This window comes from Oncorhynchus masou, chromosome 33 (assembly GCF_036934945.1).
Source record: "Oncorhynchus masou masou isolate Uvic2021 chromosome 33, UVic_Omas_1.1, whole genome shotgun sequence".
NCBI lineage: Eukaryota > Metazoa > Chordata > Actinopteri > Salmoniformes > Salmonidae > Oncorhynchus > Oncorhynchus masou.
Window position 1 is genome coordinate 36,796,534 of NC_088244.1, and position 21,833 is coordinate 36,818,366.

General features: G+C 42.7%; 1 protein-coding gene across 5 annotated transcripts in view; it reads left to right on the forward strand.

Moving 5' to 3' along the window:
• spryd3 (SPRY domain containing 3) overlaps nucleotides 1–21,833 on the forward strand; it is an 84,770-nt gene that overhangs the window by 12,731 nt on the left and 50,206 nt on the right. For 3 of the 5 annotated variants that reach the window (XM_064957520.1, XM_064957521.1, XM_064957524.1), the window contains exons 3-6: nucleotides 3,611–3,725; nucleotides 17,377–17,501; nucleotides 17,804–17,939; nucleotides 19,937–20,125. In XM_064957520.1, the coding sequence (XP_064813592.1) occupies nucleotides 3,611–3,725; nucleotides 17,377–17,501; nucleotides 17,804–17,939; nucleotides 19,937–20,125 (565 nt within the window). The remainder of the gene's footprint in view (nucleotides 1–3,610; nucleotides 3,726–17,376; nucleotides 17,502–17,803; nucleotides 17,940–19,936; nucleotides 20,126–21,833) is intronic. The other 2 variants (XM_064957522.1, XM_064957523.1) reach the window with 1 other exon arrangement.

Consider the following 21,833-nt stretch of genomic DNA (forward strand, 5'->3'; position numbering starts at 1 on the left):
CTCATACCACCCTCATGGAGTCTGTTTCTGACCGTTTGAGCAGACACATGCACATTTGTGGCCTGCTGGAGGTCATTTTGCAGGACTCTGGCAGTGCTCCTCCTTGCACAAAGGCGGAGGTAGCGGTCCTGCTGCTGGATTGTTGCCCTCCTATGGCCTCCTCCACGCCAAACCTTTTTGCCACAGCTCGCAATGATGTGCCATCCTGGATGAGCTGCACTACCTGAGCCACTTGTGTGGATAGTAGAATCCGTCTCATACTGAAAGCACCGCCAGCATTCAAAAGTGACCAAAACATCAGCCAGGAAGCATAGGAACTAAGAAGTGGTCTGTGGTTACCACCTGCAGAACCACTCCTTTATTGGGGGTGGCTTGCTAATTGCCTATAATTTCCACCTGTTGTCTATTCCATTTGCACAACAGCATGTGACATTTATTGTCAATCAGTGTTGCTTCCGAAGTGGACAGTTAGATTTCACATAAGTGTGATTGACTTGGAGTTACATTGTGTTGTTTAAGTGTTCCATTTATTTTTTTGAGCAGTGTATGTATGTACAGTAACATGCTATACATGTCAGAGCTCTGCCTCTGCGCTTCACAGCGCTGTATGGTCTTTGACTGAAAGCTGTTCTGAATTTGACCACCTTGTGCGAGATAGTCGCCCCCATCACTCCTGCTAATTGGGCAACTTTTGAAAATGTTTTGTTATCTGAGGGAAATGCTGTACATTTAAGAGGACTATGTATTTTGAAAGATGAGACGTTGAGGATTATAGTAAATACCACTTTGATGTCGTACAAGCAAGTCTTACACGCAATCCTGAGTCCAAATGGGAACTTCACATTTCCATATCAGAGACAAGATGGCGCAGATAGACGTGGTCACCTGGTTCCTAGCTCCTAAGAAACTTTGGAGTATTTTTTTATTACTGCACAGTTGGAAGGAAGACAAGCATTTAACTGCACTTGCAATAACATCTGCTAAATATGTGTATGCGACCAATACTATTTTAGTTGATTTCATAAAGGTCATGTCATATACAGTGTCAATGTTTATGATCACTTTGTTTGATGCACTGCATGGGGGCTTTAAAGACTCGTAATTGATTCATTGAATGTGTTTAAGCTTTATGAAACTCTTTGCATGTAGGCCTATCTGATAGTCTTGAGTTAAAATATGGTGCTTCTATAACAGGGCTTGGCAACTGGTGCCCCCCCCCCCCCAAATATATATTTATACCTCTTTTGAAACTCCGTCGTGTTCTCAACTTACTGTTGAGTTAGAGTAGTAGAATACACAAGGTGAAATTTTGAAATGTGTTTTTTCTGTTTTAGTGTCAGTCATTCAATTAGCTCATGTCAGCAATTTCTTTTTAGATTGGGAAGTTGAGCTGGCTAGAAATCTAAACCAGGGGTATTCAACCTATTGCTCAGGGACCCCGCCCAGAGAATCCGGTGACCCAGGGACCCCCATGTTAGCAAAACAAGTTTTTTTTTTTCATATGTCCTATCCACTGAATTATAATGGCAAGGACAAGTAATCAACATTTTAAAATTAATTGATTTGGTATTGATTTTCATTATTTTGACCTCCCCACATAATTGGATGAAGTATAAACTCTAACAGCCAATTAGCGATAAAGTTAACTCCAAACTAGGGCCTTGACAATAATATAATTTGGGGTAACGATTAATTGCCATTCAAATGGGCACAGTTGTCATAATTGTCATTTTTTGTTAATGTTTTGTGCTTGTAATGCCACTTTGAAAGACATACAGTGCTTTTGGAAAGTATTCAGACCCCTTGACCTTTTCCACATTTTGTTACCTTACAGCCTTATTCTAAAATTGATTAAATATTTTTTCCCCTCATCCATCTACACACAATACCCAATAATGACAATGCAAAACAGGTTTTTAGAAATGTTTGCTAATTTATGAAATGACGTGACAAGCTTGGCACACCTGTAATTCGGGGAGTTTCTTTCATTCTTATCTACAAATCCTCTCAAGCTCTGTCAGGTTGGATGTGGAGTGTTGCTACACAGCTATTTTCAGGTCTCTCCAGAGATGTTTGATGGGGTTCAAGTCCGGGGTCAAGCTGGGCCACTCAAGGAAATTCAGAGACTTGTCCTGAAGACACTTGTCATGGCTGTGTGCTTAGGTTTGTTGCCCTGTTGGAAGGTGAACCTTAGACCCAGTCTGAGGTCCTGAGATGCTTTCATCAAGGATTTATCTGTACTTTGCTCCATTCATCTTTTGCTTGATCCTGACTAGTCTCCCAGTCCCTGCCGCTGAAAAACGTCCCCACTGCATGATGCTGTCACCACCATGCTTCACTTTAGGTATGGTGCCAGTTTTCTTCCAAAGGTAACGCTTGGCATTCAGGCCAAATAGTTCAATCTTGGTTTCATCAGACCAGATTATATCATTTATCATGGTCTAAAGAGTCTTTAGGTGCCTTTTGGCAAACTCCAAGTGGCTGTCATGTGCCTTTTACTGAGGAGTGACTGCTGTCTGGCCACTAACATGAGGGCCTGATTTGGTGCTGCGGAGATGGTTGTCCATATGAAAGTTTCTCCCATCTCCACAGAGGAACTCGGAAGTTCTGTCAGAGTGACCACCGGGTTCTTGGTCACCTCCCTGTCCAAGGCCCTTCTCCCCCGATTGCTCAGTTTGCCCGGGCGGCCAGCCCTAGGAAGAGTCTTGGTGCTTCCAATCTTCTTCCTTTTAAGGAGGATAGAGGCCACTGTGTTGTTGGGGACCTTCAATGCTGCAGAAATGTTTTGGTTCCCTTCCCTAGATCTGTGCCTCGACACAATCCCGCCTCGGAGCTCGACTGACAATTCCTTCGACATCATGGCTTGGTTTTTGCTCTGACATGCACTGTCAATTGTGGGACCTTTATATAGACTGGGTGTGTTCCTTTCCAAATCATGTCCTTTCAATTGAATTTAGCACAGGTGGACTCCAATCAAGTTGTATAAACATCTTTACCACAGTATAAGCAACATTTACCACAGGTGGACTGGAAACAGGATGCCCTTGAGCGGAATTTCGAGTCCCATAGCAAAGGGTCTGAATACTTATGTATTTTCAATACATTCGCAAATATTTCTAAGAACCTGTTTCCAGAAACAGGTTTTTAGATTTTTTTGAAATTAAAATAAATAAATGAATAATATATATATTTAAAAAAAAAAAATTTTTTAGAGTAAGGCTGTAACATAACTAGAAAAAGGGAACGGATCTGAATAGTTTCCGAAGGCACTGTACCTAATGAATACAACTACGACATACAGTATTAAATACAACACAGCTTTGGTGACACCTCTGTCTCAAAAAATAATGGTTTTGATTGTTTAAAAATGTTGGAAATTAAGCTTCTTCCAACCGTGCCGTTCTGCTTGTAAAATAATGTGAAAATGGAAAAACTGCTTTTGGTTAAGTGTTTCTACTTGAATATGACATTGAATCCCCCTTCTCCTAAAACGGAATATATTAAAACAATTATGACTGTTATTATAGGACAACTAAATTCAGCTTATGCCCCCCCCAAAAGTGCCCCTGGCTCTTATCTCAAACTAGGATCTTCACCTTCTAATTTGCAGATGTCTGAGTGGAAGTGTTTCCTTGTTATTTCTCTTCAGCTATCAAGGGAACTCTGATGAGGTTGGCTGCTATGTGGCTCCCCGTCCCTTATCAAAGGGAAACTGCTACTTTGAGGTAAGTGTTAACACCTGTTTTATTTTCACCAATGATTAGTATCCTTAGATGATGACAGCCTTATCTTTTGAAATGTGTGTGCCTTGCACGCTTCTAAGCAGTTATTTTCTATTGTATAATTGGTGGGTCTACTGCTAATAGGGGCAGCAGGTAGCCTAGTGGTTAGAGCATTGGGCCAGGCCAGTAACCGAAAGGTTGCTAGATCGAATCCCTGAGCTGACAAGGTAAACTTGTCATTCTGCCCCTGAACAAGGCAGTTAACCCACTGTTCTGAGGCCATCATTGTAAATAAGAATTTGTTCTTAACTGACTTGCCTAGTTAAATAAAAAATCCTGAATGCTGATTGGTTAAAATCGGATTCCAGCCGCTGTCTATTCCACAAGTTATCAACGTCTAAAGCTATGATGTTAAAATGTCTCGTCAGCCCAGCCAGGCAATTTATAAACTTGATCTCCACTATAAAAAACATCTAGACATTATCCAAACCTAATTGAGATGGTTTGGGATGAGTTGCAGCCAACAATTGTAGAGCATATATGGGAACTCCTTCAGGGGAAGTTAGTTTAGAGAATGCCAAGCGTGTGCAAAGGTGTCATCAAGGCAAAGGGTGGCTACTTTGAAGAATCTCAAATGTAAAATATATTTTGAGTTGTTTAACACCTTTTGGGTTACTACATGATTCCATATGTTATTTCATAGTTTTGGTGTCTTCACTATTATTCTACAATGTATAAATAAATAAAAAACCCTGCAATGAGTAGGTGTGTCCAAACTTTTGACTGGTGCTGTATGTATGGCAATAGAACAAATGACTGTCCATAGATACAGAACAAAAAGACTCAATGACTGTCAACCGAACCGATAGAACGAACGACCAGCCGGCTTGGGTAGCAACCCTAGATTTGTGTCGGGAGTATGTCTTGTGGAAGGATGAAATAGTATGAATAAATTCATCAAAATAAAAATTTTCCATGAAAATATGTATATCATTATTTGAACATGTTGGTAACCTGTTGTATAAACGTGATAATACCCTCGAAGCCGGTGTTTGGAGGATACACTACCGTTCAAAAGTTTTTTGTTTTTGAAAGAAAAACACTTTGCCAATTTAAAATAACATCAAATAATCAGAAATACAATGTAGACCTTGTTAATGTTGTAAATGACTATTGCTGGAAATGTTTACATACCCTACATTATTCATCTCATATGTATACGTATATACTGTACTCTATATCATCTACTGCATCTTTATGTAATACATGTATCACTAGCCACTAACTATTCCACTTTGTTTACATACTCATCTCATATGTATATACTGTACTCGATACCATCTACTGTATCTTGCCTATGCTGCTCTGTACCATCACTCATTCATATATCTTTATGTACATATTCTTTGTCCCCATACACTTGTGTGTGTATAAGACAGTAGTTTTGGAATTGTTAGTTAGATTACTTGTTGGTTATTACTGCATTGTCGGAACTAGAAGCACAAGCATTTCGCTACACTCGCATTAACATCTGCTAACCATGTGTATGTGACAAATAAAATTTGATTTGCTGATTTGAAACAGCTGATAAAAAAAATGTTTTATGGAATATCCACATAGGCGTACAGGGGCCCAAAATGGCCAGAAACAAAGGACTTTCTTCTGAAACTCGTCAGTCTATTCTTGTTCTGAGAAATGAAGGCTATTCCATGTGAAAAATTGCCAAGAAACTGAAGATCTGGTACAACCTTGTGTACTACTCCCTCCAGAACAGCAAAAACTGGCTCTAACCAGAATAGAAAGATGAGTGGGAGGGCCCGGTGCACAACTGAGCAAGAGGACAAGTATATTAGAGTTTCTAGTTTGAGAAAAAGACGACTCACAAGTCCTCAACTGGCAGCTTCATTAAAAAGTACCCGCAAAACATCAGTCTGAATGTCAACAGTAAAGAGGCGACTTGCTTGCCTTCTAGACAGAGTTGCAAAGAAAAATCCATATCTCGGACTGGCCAATAAAAATAAATTATTAAGCTGTGCAAAAGAACACAGTCACTGGACAGAGGAACTCTGCCTAGAAGGCCAGCATCCAGGAGTCGCCTCTTCACAGCTTGTCTCCACGACTCCACAGCAAGTTGATAGTGGCTCTAGTTATCCAAATTTCCCAGATTTCTTTTTTTTTCTTCAAATTCAAGCAAATAAGCGATCAAATCCATGAGCCTTGAGGGTATAGATTAAGAATAAAGGGTTTATAAGTAGTTGATAATTGTTTAAATGCTAGGCCTACTTACTGTATAACCCCTTTACAAATTATTTTAAGTATGTAACATGTTACCATACTAAATGTAGGTTGTAAACTTAGCCTAATATGAGAATATTATAACAGTGCAGTGTAATTTTATGCAGAAAGCTTTTCTTAGTTGCATCAGTGCTGACATGTTGTTGAAAGTGATGTTCATCATGCTCCTGACCTACATGAGATGTGTATGTGCGCAAGCTAGATACCAGAGTTTCTCAGAACCGGATCCCTTTTTATCAAAGAAAAGGGTAACCAAAATCATTCTCAAATGCTAGTCACAGTTGGAGTCTGATGGCTATCTGCAAGTTAGATTAAATGAGTTTGACATTTACAGTTAGAAGTTGAGAAGTGATCTTTAAAGAACTCCACATCCATATTTTATGTGATCCGGTTCTCAATTCTCATTCGGCGTGACGCACATCCTGTGAAATTCCCCCAGATATTGAACGTTTGGGGGCATTCTTTCCCATAAAGGTCATTTGCCTTTCAGAGTATGCGTCACTAGTATCCTCATGTTTCCTCATTATGCTTTCACAAGGAAATAATTTCACCTTCGTCAGACACTGCCCCTGTGCACTCAAATCTAGGCCTATCTGTCTTCTGTGAATCCAGCAGAAGAACATCTGGGATTTGTGGCATTCCACTTATTTCAACATTTTATTTGAATTCCATTTCAACCCATTCAAAGTCCATTCCAATTTCATCAGCCTATCTAAGCCCAGCTGCGTCTGTGAATCTTTCATTCAGACATTTATAAGCTTTTAAGTACCTTCTACTAATGTATTTGAACCTGTCAAGTGCAGTACAGCCAGTACTGTAAAAGCCTAGAGATTGAACTGAACGGATCAAAAAGTTTCCTCGAATGAGTGCAGAGGAGAACAGGTGAGTGAGACCTGGACTTTCACTCAAAAACCCAAGGAGTTCAGTTTCAGACTGTGAATAATCACGTGGGATCCAGCCCAGAATCTGGGTTCAAATAGTGTTTTCTTTCAAAAACTTAATGTGATTGAGCTTGCTAAATTGCCGGATAGGCAGAATTTGCACTTTTAGGACTATCCCATTGGTTCCTCTGCCAAAGCAGCGGCTACTCTTCCTGGGTTCCAAGCACATTGAGGCACATCACACAAAAAATATACCAACCACAAAAAATATACATCATACAACATCATTATGCCACAACATTTGTTGTATAATAACTAGAGGTCGACCGATTAATCGGAATGGCCGATTAATTAGGGCCGATTTCAAGTTTTCATAACAATCGGAAATCGGTGTTTTTGGGCGCCGATTTAAAAACATATATACACTGCTCAAAAAAAACAAGGGAACACTTAAACAACACAATGTCAATCACACTTCTGTGAAATCAAACTGTCCACTTAGGAAGCAACACTGATTGACAATACATTTCACATGCTGTTGTGCAAATGGAATAGACAAAAGGTGGAAATTATAGGCAATTAGCAAGACACAATAAAGGAGTGGTTCTGCAGGTGGTAACCACAGACCATTTCTCAGTTCCTATGCTTCCTGGCTGATGTTTTGGTCACTTGAATGCTGGCGGTGCTTTCACTCTAGTGGTAGCATGAGACGGAGTCTACAACCCACACAAGTGGCTCAGGTAGTGCAGCTCATCCAGGATGGCACATCAATGTGAGCTGTGGCAAGAAGGTTTGCTGTGTCTGTCAGCGTAGTGTTTAGAGCATGGAGGCGCTACCAGGAGACAGGCCAGTACATCAGGAGACGTGGAGGAGGGCAACAACCCAGCAACAGGACCGCTACCTCCGCCTTTGTGCAAGGAGGAGCACTGCCAGAGCCCTGCAAAATGACCTCCAGCAGGCCACAAATGTGCATGTGTCTGCTCAAATGGTCAGAAACAGACTCCATGAGGGTGGTATGAGGGCCCGACGTCCACAGGTGGGGGTTGTGCTTACAGCCCAACACCGTGCAGGACGTTTGGCATTTGCCAGAGAACACCAAGATTGGCAAATTCGCCACTGGCACCCTGTGCTCTTCACAGATGAAAGCAGGTTCACACTGAGCACGTGACAGACGTGACAGTCTGGAGACGCCGTGGAGAACGTTCTGCTGCCTGCAACATCCTCCAGCATGACCGGTTTGGCGGCGGGTCAGTCACGGTGTGGGGGGCATTTCTTTGGGGGGCTGCACAGCCCTCCATGTGCTCGCCAGAGGTAGCCTGGACTGCCATTAGGTACCGGGATGAGATCCTCAGACCCCTTGTGAGACCATATGCTGGTGCGGTTGGCCCTGGGTTCCTCCTAATGCAAGACAATGCTAGACCTCATGTGGCTGGAGTGTGTCAGCAGTTTCTGCAAGAGGAAGGCATTGATGCTATGGACTGGCCCGCCCGTTCCCCAGACCTGAATCCAATTGAGCACATCTGGGACATCATGTCTCGCTCCATCCACCAACGCCACATTGCACCACAGACTGTCCAGGAGTTGGTGGATGCTTTAGTCCAGGTCTGGGAGGAGATCCCTCGAGACCATCCGACACCTCCTCAGGAGCATGCCCAGGCGTTGTAGGGAGGTCATACAGGCACGTGGAGGCCACACACACTCCTGAGCCTCATTTGGACTTGTTTTAAGGACATTACATCAAAGTTGGATCTGACTTTAGTGTGGTTTTCCACTTTAATTTTGAGTGTCACTCCAAATCCAGACCTCCATGGGTTGATAAATTTGATTTCCATTGATCATTTTTGTGTGATTTTGTTGTCAACGCATTCAACTGTGTAAAGAAAAAAGTATTTAATAAGAATATTTCATTCATTCAGATCTAGGATGTTATTTTAGTGTTCCCTTTATTTCCCTTTATTTTTTTGAGCAGTGTATATATATGTATATACATATATATATATATATATACACTGCTTTTTTTGTATGTATTTTTTGTAAAATTTAATTTTAAAATGTAATTTATTTTTTGTACTTTTTATTTAACTAGGCAAGTCAGTTAAGAACACATTCTTATTTTCAATGACGGCCTAGGAACGGTGGGTTAACTTCCTTGTTCAGGGGCAGAACGACAGATTTTCACCTTGTCAGCTCGGGGGATCCAAACTTACAGTGAACTCGTCCAACGCAATAACGATCTGCCTCTCTCTCGTAATTGTCATTATTACAAATAAAAAAATAAAAATCGGCCGATTTTAATCGGTATCGTCTTTTTTTGGGTCCTCCAATAATCTGTAACGGCGTTGAAAAATCATAATCGGTCGACCTCTAATAATAATGCCATTCAACAATATTAAAATGTGTATGTGTGTGCCTGTGTCTCTTTACAGTCTGTGTTATTTTCCTGCTCGCAAGAGTTACTTGATGTGGAATATAGTTCCATGAAGTCATGGCTCTGTGCTGTAGTGTGTGTTTCCCAGAGTCTCTTCTGGATATGGGGAGTGTCCTGGGGCAAGAGACCCCTGGTGACATGTCTTGTGGGGTATGCATGGGTCTCTGAGCTTTGCTAGTCGTTTGAGCAGATAGCTTGGTGCTTTCAACATGTTAAAACCCCTCACAAAGACAAGTATTGATGCAGTCAATCTCTCCTCTACTTTGAGCCAGGAGAGATTGACATGTATGTCATTGATGTTAGCTCTCTGGGTATATTTAAGAGTCAGCTGTGCTGCTTTGTTCTGGGCCAACTGTAATTTTCCTATGTCTCTCTTAGTGGCACTTGACCATTTGACTGGGGAGTAGTCCTGGTGTGAACAAAACTAGGGCCTGTAGGACTTGTTTTGCCGAGCAATGTCAAGAAAGCAGAGAAGTGCTTTATTACAAACAGACCTCTCCCCATCTTAGCTACTGTTGCATCAATATGTTTTGACCATGACAGTTTACAATCCAGGGTTACTCAAAGCAGTTTAGTCTCCTTAAGTTGTTCAATTTTCACATTCATTTCAAGATTTAGTTGATGTTTAGTGAATGGTTTGTCCCAAATAAAATGTATTTCGTTTTTGAAATATTTAGTACTATCTTATTACTTTCCACCCATTCTAAAATGGACTGCAGTTCTTTATGTATTGCAGTAATTTAACTTGCTGATGTGTATACTGTTTAGTCATCAGCATACATAGACACACAGGCTTTACTCAGTAACAGTGGCAGGTCATTAGTAAAGATTGAATAAAGTAAGGGGCCTAGACAACTGCCCTGGGGAATGCCCGACTCTACCTGGATTATGTTGGAGAGGCTTCCATTAAAGAACTCCTTCTGTGTTCTGTTAAATAGGGAACTCTCAATCGACAATAAAGCATTTTTCCAGCAGCCCATTATGATCAATAATGTCAAAATCTGCACTGAAGTCTAAAAAAACCAACTCCTACTAGTTTCTCATACATTTCTTTCAGCCAATCATCAGTCATTTGTGTAAGTGCTGTACATGTTGAGTGCCCCTCCCTGCTTTGCTATTCTTCTGCAGTGGAATGACTTTTGCTTCCTTCCAGGCCTGAGGGCACATACTGTTCTGTAGGCTTAGATTAAAGAGATGGCAAATAGGAGTGGCAATATAGTCCGCTATCATCCTCAGTAAATTTCCATCCAGCCCCAGGTGGCTTGTCATTGTTGATTGACAACAATCATTTTTTCAATGCTTACACACTCGCTTAATGGATTATTATTTTTTTTACACTGCTTGCCTTTCATAATTTGATGAGTTATGAATGGCTGTGTAGGTTCAGAGTTTTTTGTTGGCATTGCCTAAGTTTGCTAATCTTGCAAATGAAAGTAGATGGCAATATCAGTTGGTTTTGTGATGAATGAGTCATCTGATTCAATGAAGGATGGAGTGAGTTTGCTTTTTACTATCATTCTTTATTAGGGCTTGGCGATATGGCGGGTGGCGCAGTGGTCTAAGGCACTGCATCGCAGTGGTCTAAGGCACTGCATCGCAGTGTGCCACCAGAGACTCTGGGTTCGAGCCCTGGGTCTGTCACAGCCAGCCGCGACTGGGAGGTCCATGGGGTGACGCACAATTGGCCTAGCGTCGTCCGGGTTAGGGAGGGTTTGGCCGGTAGGGATATCCTTGTCTCATCACGCACTAGCGACTCGTGTGGCGGGCTGGACGCAGTGCACGCTGACCAGGTCGCTAGGTGTACGGTGTTTCCTCCGACACATTGGTGTGGCTGGCTTCCGGGTTAAGAAGCAGTGCGGCTTGGTTGGGTTGTGTTTCGGAGGATGCATGACTCTCGACCTTCGTCTCTCCCGAGCCCGTACGGGAGCCTAAATTCTAAATCGAAATCCCATAATGAAAAATTCAAAACATGTTTTTTAAATTTTAGCAATTTTTAGCAATTGTTTTTAAATGGAATACATAAATATCTAATTTACATAAGTATTCACACCCCTTAGTCAATTAAAGTCTCTAAGACTTGGATTGTACAATATTTGCACATTATTTGTTGATTACATTATTTAAGTTGATTATTGCTAGACAACCATTTTCAAATCTTAACAAATTTTCAAGTCGATTTTAAGTCAAAACTGTATCTAGGCCACTTAGGGAACATTCAACGTCGTCTTGGTAAACAACTCAAGGATATATTTGGCTTTGTTTTAGGCAAATGTATCTCCCAGTGTCTGATGGAAAGCAGACAACCAGGTTTTCCTTTAGGATTTTGCCTGTGCTTAGCTCTATTCTGTTTCTTTTTATCCCCCCCCAAAAAAACTCCCTAATCCTTTCCAATTACAAGCATACCCATAATATGATTCAGCCACCACAATGCTTGAAAATATGTACTCAGTGATGCGTTGGATTTGCCCAAAACATAATGCTTTGTATTCAGGACATAAAGTTAATTTCCTTGCCACATTTTTTGCAGTTTTACTTTCGTGCCTTGTTTAAAAACAGGATGCATGTTTTGGAATATTTTTATTCTGTACAGGCTTCCTTCTTTTCACTAGTAGTTGATCCATCCGGTCTTCTCCTATCCCAGCCATTAAACACTAACAGTTTTAAAGTTGCCATTGGCCTCATTGTGAAATCCCTAAGCAGTTTTGTTCCTCTCCGGTATCTGAGTTAAGAAGGATGCCTGTATCATTTACATTTATTTAACCTTTATTTAACTTGGCAAGTCAAGAACAAATTCTTATTTACAACAATGGCCTACCCCGGCCAAACCCGGACAACGCTGGGTATATTGTGCGCCGCCCTATGGGACTCCCAATCACGGCCGAATGTGATACAGCCTGTATTTGAGCCAGGGACTGTAGTGACGCCTCTTGCGCTGAGATGCGGTGCCTTAGACAGCTGCGCCACTCGGGAGCTTTGTCGTGACTGGGTGTATCGATATACCATCCAAAGTGTAATTAATAACTTCACCATGCTCAAAGGGATATTCAATGTCTGATTTTTTTTTTTTTTTTTTTTACCCATCTACCGATAGGTACCCTTCTATGCGAGGCATTGGAAAATCTCTCAGGTCTTTGTGGTTGAATCTGTGTTTGAAATGCACTGCTCGACTGAGGGACCTTACAGATAATTGTACATGTATGTGTGGGGTACAGAGATGAGGTAGTAACTCAGATCATTTTAAACACCATCATTGCACACAGAGTGAGTCTATGCACATTTTTACTCCTGATGCTTGCCATATCAAAGGGGTTGAAATACTTTTTGACTTCAGCTTTTCATCTTTAAAATGTCTAAAAATAATAAGGGGTATTGTATGTAGGTCAGTAACATAACATTCAGTTTAATCCATTTTAAATTCAGGCTCTAAGACAACAAAATGGCGTTTAAAAGGCATGTGAATACTTTCTGTAGGCACTCTATTTTTCTCTCATACTTTTCTCGGTAATATGCCAGATTAATTTATTGCTTTCGAAAAGTATTCAGACCCCTTGACATTTTCCACATTTTGTGAAGTTACAGCCTTATTCTAAAATGGATTAAAACATTATTATTATTTTTTAAATCTCAGCAATGCACACGATACCCCGTAATGAAAAAGACAAAACAGGTTTTTAGATATGTTTGCAAATGTATTAAAAACAAAAAACAGAGAGAAGTATTCAGACCCTTTGATATGAGACTCAAAATTGAGCTCTGGTGCATCTTGTTTCCATTGATTATCCTTGAGGTGTTTATACAACTTGATTGTAGTCCACCTGTATTAAATTCAATTGATTGGGAATGATTTGGAAAGGCACACACCTGTCTATATAAGGTCCCACAGTTGACAGTGCATGTCAGAGCACAAACAAAGCCACGAGGTCGTAGTAATTGTCTGTAGAGCTCCGAGACAGGATTGTATCGAAGCACAAATCTAGGGAAGGGGTAACCCAAAATAGTCTGCAGCATTGAAGGTCCCCAAGAACAGATGCCTCCATCATTCTTAAATGAAAGAGGTTTGGAACCACCAAGACTCTTCCTAGAGTTGGCTGCCCGGCCAAACTGAGCAATCAGGGGAGAAGGGCCTTGGTCAGGGATGTGACCAAGAACCCGATGGTCACTCTGACAGAGCTCCAGAGTCCCTCTGTGGAGATGGGAGAAACTTCCAGAAGGAAAGCCAACTCTGTAGTACTCCACCAATTAGGCATTTATGGTAGAGTGACCAGATGGGAGCCACTCCTCAGTAAAAGGCACATGACAGCCTGCTTGGAGTTTGCCAAAAGGCACATAAAGGACTCTCATACCATGAGAAACAATATTCTCTGGTCAGATGAAACCAAGATTGAACTCTTTGGGCTGCATGCCAAATGTCATATTTGGAGGAAACCTGGCATCATCCCTACGGTGAAGCATGGTGGTGGCGGCATCATGCTGTGGGGATGTATTTTCAGCGTCAGGGAATGGGAAACTAGTCAGGATCGATGCAAAGATGAATGGAACAAAGTACAGCAAAATCCTTGATGAAAACCTGCTCCAGAGAGGTCAGGACTTCAGACTGGGTTGTAGGTTCACCTTCCAACAGGACAACAATCCTAAGCACACAGCCAAGACAATGCAGGAATGGCTTCAAGAGAAGTCCCTGAGTGGCCCAGCCAGAGCCCAGCCATGAACCCGATCAAACGTCTCTGGAGAGACCTGAAAATAACTGTGTAGCATCCAACTTGACATAGCCTGAGATGATCTACAGAGAAGAATGGGCCGCACTTGTAGCATCATACCCAAGAACACTTGAGGCTGTAATCTCTGCCAAAGGTTCTTCAACAAAGTACTGAGTAAAAGGTCTGAATATTTACGTATGTGATATTTAGCATCAATAAAAATAAATAAAAAACTGTTTGTCTTTGTCATTATGGGGTATTGGGTGTAGAATAAGGCTGTAACCTAACAAAATGTGGAAAAAGTCAAAGGGTCTGAATACATTCCGAAGGTACTGTATAGCAAAATACTCAGTCAATGTTGCTGGCTGCAATCCTTCTATGATAAACATTAGAAATATGACGGCAATGGATAATTTTTGCAAAAAAAGAACATGCTTTTTCACTTTTAGCTTATTTACTTGTGTGGCTTCTTGCAAAATAGCATTGCACTTCTGTTGTAATCTGATGTAATTTAAGCTATTTTCTGCTGAATGTGTTGCACTAATGCATTTTCTTTGAATGGAAACTTTAGTTGCACGCCCCTGGTCAGTCTGTTGAAGCAAAGAAAACTGTTCATTTTCAATATAAAACGTAGGTGAAATAGTTTAAAGCGCATGTTTTTGATGATCTGCGTTCTTGAAAATGCAGATTTCTTGACTATTAATGCGACCCCTGGGGCTTCTTGCAGTGCATTTGAAGTCTACAAATGATTTGTAATTATGTTCCAGCTCCTTTGACCATCCGCTCAGTAACAAAATTGTCCCCTGGCTGAATCTAGTTGATGATCCCTGGTATAGGGTGTCTGGGAGGATTGAGCTGTGTGCTATAAACAGCCTTTCAAAGCACTCAATGATTACAGATAAGTGATACAGGGCGGTAGTCATTGTGGCAGGTAGCCTTAAGAGTTCTTGGGAATGAGAATGATGGTCAGCTTGAGACATTTGGGATTACAGATTGGGACAAGGAGAGGTTGAAAATGACTGAATAGGTGTTCTGCGCATGCTCTGAAAACACAGCCCACGGGTGTTGACCTGATTTAAAAACTTTACTCACGTCGGCCTCGGAGAGTGAAATCCCCAGTCCTCTGGGTCGGCGGGGGCCCTCATGCATGGCCCGCTGTTGTTTTTTGTCGAAGCATAAAATGCGTTGGGGTCCTCTGGTACAGAGGCATCGTTGGGCAGATCATGGCTGGGTCTTCCTTTTTTCATCAGTTATTGACTGTAGCCCCTGCCACATATGGTGGGCGGCGGAGCCAGTGATTGAGGTGGTTAGCTCGTTGGCGCTATCGCCGTAGTCCCGGAACTTATTCTAGTCAATGCTAGCACATCAGTCCTGTAGCATAGCCTCTGTGCATCATGGGTACTTCCTGTCTGAGCTTCTGCTAGGGGCTTCTGCTACGAACGATGGCCTTGTATGCTTGCATTGTGGGTAGAGTAACAGTTGTCTAGGCGAAGGGGACTTGTTGATGGAAGTTGGGCATCACATGTCTTAATGACGCAGACTTAAAATCACTGGCAACAAGAAACGCAGCCTCCGGGTACAAGATTTCCTGCTTGTTTATAGCCTCATACAGTTTAAGTGCCAACTTGTTGTTTTTCTTCTTCTGAGGTGGATTATATACAGCAGTCACGATAACAGCTGAAATACTCTCTCGGGAGGTAGAAGGGTCTGTATTTGAACCGGGTATCCCAAGACTGGTGAACAATGGGTCAAGACTTCCACTGAGCTAGAGAGACTTCCACTGTCTTTTCGGAGAGAGTGAGTGTTGGACAGGTTCGCAGCCAGAGGCGCAGGAGGACTACCCTCTCCTGTATGGGCTGAATCACCTTTCACCTACTTATGCTTGGCTCTACTGCCAGCCGCTGGCTGTGACTGTATCTCTCTCTCTCCCTGCCTGGCTCGCTGAGAAGGCAGAGAGGGGTTTTTGCCCAGGGCAGTGGGGAGCCTGGGGAGGCGGTGGGCCATCCAGCTGTAGACTGGTATGGAGTCGGCCAGTCAGGCCGGGTGTGTGCGTATGTGAGAGAGCGGAGAGGCTGGGGTTGAAAAGTCAATGATTTAATAGCAGCCCCTGACAGCAGTTTTCCATTTAAAGTTGTGACTCAGTGAAGTTCTCACAGTAACTGTTGACTGTTCGATTTTCTGTTAGGCCTAAATGTCTCGCTCCTCCCTGATCTAATTGTGAAACACCAGCATTGTGGTAAACACCTGGGTATGTGTCACATACAATGTTCCCTCTAAGCTGTGGGTGCGCAGCTCCCCGGGACTGGCGCGCAGAAGAAATATCAGCTTCCGCAGAGAAGCACATTGAACTTCACTCAGCTTTCTAGTTTTCCCCTTTAGTTAACTCTATCAAAGTTTCCATCTATTGTTCGAATTGTGATCGAATCAAAATATTAGCCACTTTCAATGCAACATACCGAAACAAAAAGAAGTATGCAAGTGATTTTCTTGAGTGCATTGGAGTAGGATTCTATTGCATTCACAGGCATGACTCTGGCCCAAACTCTACACAGATCTGTGCGCCATAACCAGTCAGAGCTGCAGTATCCCAATATGCAAATAGACCATTGCCATATATGGATCTGTGCCATTCAATTTGACCTGCACTGTGTTTACAGCATGAGTGGTTGTGAGTAGATGTGCTTGTTTTGAGATCAAAGCAAGAGCTGCATGTAGCCAGGTGTGTACATTTTCTCATATTCTTTGTTAGTGAGTTATTAGTCCAGTTATAGATAATTTCTAGTCTGCAATGGGGGAGTGATTTGCTTCCTAAAAAGCAGAAAATGTGTTCATTTCAAGTCTGGTAAAGATCTTTTTGTCTGTAAGGGGCAGTCTTGTATTTTGAGACGGGCTTGAATAAGCTATGAGGCCAATAGGCAGAGGGTTGCACAATTTGTCAGATTTTCTATAATAATGGTATGGAAATAAGGAATTTTATTTAGTCAAATGGTTTCTTGCATCAAACATCACAAAATGTTCAGTCAGAAATTTGCTCAATGCCAAAAATATTTTTAAGGGAACATTGGTCACACATGCATCAATATTCTTTCCCATATGAAAATGTGTGTGTGCCACATCTTTAATTTCTTGAATAGACTACTTATTATTTATCATGCTTGTGTCTTCTTACATGGGTGAATTGTTATGAATCATGTAGGTATTGTTTCTGGCTGTTACAGTGGACTGTGTGTTATGTTAGCCTAAATCCACTTCAAGGAGAGATGAGAGTGCGAATATCTTTTTCAATTGTTCCGTTTATCTTCCGTTAGTCAGCACATTATCTAAGGGCGTGCTTTCTTTATTTCTTGACCTAGGTGACCATAATGGACACAGGGGTGAGAGGGACGATAGCAGTAGGCCTGGTGCCACAGTTCTACAAGCTGGACCATCAGCCAGGCTGGCTGCCACAGTCTGTAGCCTACCATGCTGATGACGGCAAGTAAGTTTCACACCATGCAGATGCCCGCAAGTAGGCCTCAGTCATACCAGCTCCTCAGTTTGACCTCTAAGATGTTTTGTTATGGATGTAGGCTAATTGCAGGGACTTTCAGAGATTCTATGGACCTTATTTTTATTGATTTATTTCACCTTTATTTTAGCAGGAAGTCCCATTTTTAAGACCAATGTCAAGTTTTTTACCACCACAAAAATATTTACACCACAGGCATGATAATGTCCTACGGCATTGTCCAGTGTGAATAAGGCTCAATGAGTCACTGTTATCCTTCTTCTTATGTATAGGCTGTACGATGGGAACCCTGTAGGCCAGCAGTTTGGGCCCAAATGCAACCGTGGTGACAGGATTGGCTGTGGAATATACTGTGATACCATCGAGGCTGGGTTGACCACGGTCTTTTTCACCAAGAATGGCAAAGAGGTGAGTTGCTCTTTGTTTTTGCCCAAGTTCCACAATGAGAGACCATCAAATAATAGGGGCTTAACTTCAGTGCTCTTGACCGCTGCTTAAAGGGGAATGAAGGTGTTTTACAAGCTAGGTCAAATGTCGCTAAGCCTTGTTAATACCCATGAAGGGCAGAGGCAATAATTTTGATACTTTGTATCCCTAATTTTCTTCATTATTTTGTCAGTTACCTGTACATAATGATTAACCGTTGATCAATTTTAGTGAAGCAGGTGGTCAATGCTGACACCACGTTTGAATTCTGAGTACACTCTTTAAACCGGCAGAGATTAGTTCTGTCATGCAAAACATGGGTGGTTAATTCATGGGTGGTTAATTCGCATGCTACAGGTGTGTGTTGCTATGGTGACCAGTGAGCTGAGATAAGGCGGGGCTTTACCTAGCAACAACTTATAGATGACCTGGAGCCAGTGGGTTTGGCGACATATGCTTGGCCACGCAGTTGTGGGTGAACAGGGATTACAGGAGGGGACTAAGCACGCATCCCTGAGGGGCCCCAGTGTTGAGGATCGGCGTAGCTTTGTGTTGTTACCTACCCTTACCACCTAAGGGCAGCCTGTCAGTATGTCCAGAATCCAGTTGCAGAGGGATGTGTTTAGTCCCAGGGTCCTTAGCTTAGTGATGCACTTTGTGGGTATTATGGTGTTGAACACTGAGCTGTAGTCAATGAACTGCATTTTCACATAGGTGTGCCTTTTGTCCAGGTGAGAAAGGGCAGTGTGGAGTGAGATTGAGATTGTGTAATCTGTGGCTCTGTTGGGGCGGTATGCGAATTGGAGTGGGTCTAGGGTTTCCGGAATGATGGTGCTGATGTGAGCCATGACCAGCCTTTCAAAGCACTTCATGGCTCCCGACATGAGTGCTACAGGGCGGTAATCATTTAAGCACGTTTCCTTCGCTTTCTTGGGCACAGGGACTATGGTGGTCTGTTTGAAACATGTTGGTATTACAGACTCTGTCAGGGAGAGGTTGAAAATGTCAGTGAAGACACTTGCCATTTGGTCCATGCATACACGGAGTACTAGTCCTGGTAATCTGTCTGGCCCCATGTCTTTGTGAATGTTGACCTGTTTAAAGGTCTTGCTCACATCGGTTATGGAGAGTGTGATCACACTGTCGTCCGGAACAGCTGGTGCTCTCATGCATGCTTCAGTGTTGCTTGCCACGAAGTGAGCATAAAAGGCATTTAGCTCGTCTTTTAGGCTCGCGCCACTGGGCAGCTTGTGGCTGGGTTTCCTGTTGTAGTCCATAATAGCTTTCAAGCCCTGTCACATTCGACGAGTGTCAGAGCCAGTGTAGTAGGATTTATTCTTAGTCCTGTATTGAAGCTTTGCCTGTTTGATGGTTCGTTTGATGGTGTAGCAGGATTTCTTTTAAGCGTCCGGACTAGCCTTAAGCTCGGTGCGGATGTTGCCTGTCATCAATGGCTTCTGGTTGGATGATATGTACGTACGGTCACTGTATTTTGAAGATTGTTTTACCGTTAGCCTATTTGAGGACAGAACCAACCTTCCTCTTGCTTGCTTAATTTAAAATACAGCATTGGCCAAATTGACTGGTGGGGAAAAGTTTGAAAGGTGGGAGAGATCAATGATGTGATCTCATTTGTAGGACGCAACGGACAGGCAGAGACCAGTATAAAAATAAGATCTAAGAGTTTACAACCATTAGTCAAATATAATTGATCTGAAAACGTCTTGAGAAACAAGCATTGCAGGCCATCGTAAATCAACATTCTAAAATGTTTGACTACTCAGTGCGGTAATAATATGAAGAAAGGTCATTTACAGTTAGCTGGCGTTCAAGAACCTAGTGCTTCTGTTCCAACCTTAAGCCTAACATCCTTGAGAAGAAGAGCTAAGAGATCCTGTGTGTGTCTGTGCCTGTATGTCTGTGTGTGCGCGCGCGTCTGTGTACGCTCATGCGCCCGACTTCCGTGTGTTTTGTTCCAGGTGGGCTCGTTGGTGTTCCCTGCAGCGGCGGAGGGCCTGTTCCCAGCAATCGGGATGCACTCTCTGGGAGAGGAAGTGAGGCTGGACCTCCAGGCAGAGTGGGACATGGAGGAGGCCGACAGCATCATGATGGTGGACAGCCACGAGGACGACTGGGGACGTCTCTACGACATCAGGGTCACTGGCACGGTAAGGAGTAATACAGAACAGCGTCCTCCCATTCTGCCACTCCCTTTTTATGCTGCTGGAATGACTGCGCTTTCTCACACACACACACGCACACGTACGCATGCGCGCACACACACCTGCATTACTGCCCTTGTCTTTCTGTAACCACTGCAACGTAACACAACCAACAGGCCACAAGGTCACAAGCTACTGAATGGCCAGTTTTGGATGAACATGCATGGCCAACAGATGACTGACATGTATGAAAAAGACAAACAGCACTCGCAAATTAAGTATTAGGTTTTATATAGTTTTATTATCAGCAGGCACAATGGACAAGTTTTGGCCAACAAGCCTTTTTTCCAGACGATTGACAATTGTTTTAGACATGTAGGTATCTGGTGGCTGTTACTGGAAGTGGTTGCAGGAATGGGGATTTGAAGAGAGGTTTTGCCCCAATTATGACTCCCACTCCCTGCCCTAGCTTCTTAACTCCACAAGACATTGGCAAACAGTAAAACTGTGTCAATTAGTGATGTTGTTAGCTGGCACCTTCCCACTTGCATTTGTGCATTTGTGTGCCAAGGTGCCGTTGATTGCGACAGCCAGTAGTGGGTGTCAGGATGGATTTGGCTGCTGTTTCTGTTAGTTTCCCAGCAGTGTTTAGGAAAGTTAAGAAAAACGGTAACATCCTGGATTATGTTTGTGTTGTGGGTACGTAGGTCAGACCCCCCTTCATCTCTAATACGGAGAGATTCAAAGAATCCAGGTTATATATGTTGATACCAGAGGCATGCGGGCGCGCGCGCACACGGGTTGACGTGACAGATTTGTTTATCCACAGGTCGTGACACCTCCAGTTGAGACGACTGAGAGAGACCATCATCTGTAAGTGTTAAGGGTAGACTGAGGTCATAAAAGAGGGTCTGCGGGTTAAGACAAACTATTTCTGAGCTCTGCTTTCCTGGACTAGTGCTTGGCAGTGGCACGGAACGGGATGGTACGAGCCAAGGCCTGGCAGCTCACCAGGTTGTAAAAATTCAATGAGGGGAGTAGCGGGACTCCAAGGAATCTTTTACTCCGTCTCATGTGGTCGGAGGTTTTCACAGCTGGGGTGTTCAGCTGTGTTTGTGTGTGTCCTGCAGGCGACCATTTTGTTTAGTTCCTTTTTTTGTGTCTTACTTTAGGAGCAAGTGAGTAAAGTAGCCCTCATCAACATGAGGAGAGGGTGTTGATGGTGGTTCTGTTGATGCTGGAAACAGATAAGGGCGAGTTTTGACAAGCTCAAGGTCTTTTCGGGTGGAGATCTGAGACCGGTCTCTTAGGTCTTTTAACATGACATTACAACCATCCTCTTCACACGAAGACTAGTACAACAGTTGTTTCTGAATCTGAACAGACCCGGGTTCAACTAATATTTGTTTAATTTCAAATACTTTGAGCTGCACTTGACAGAGATTGCCTGGCTCTATAAATAACCTACTTGGAATATCAGGGCGATAGTTGCACTTTAATAGCCCTGGGTGGATCTCTGTGGGTTTTTAGTTTCAACATTCAGCAAATGAAAACCAATGCTTCAAAATTTGTATCTCTTTTGGTGAGAAGCAAACCTCTCTCTCATGATGTGTTAACAATTGTTCCGTAAAAAACACCTGGCTAGTCTCATAGTTTTCTAAACAGTGTGTGTGCGTGCGTCAGGTGTGTGTGCGTGTGTGGGTTTTTCCCTCCC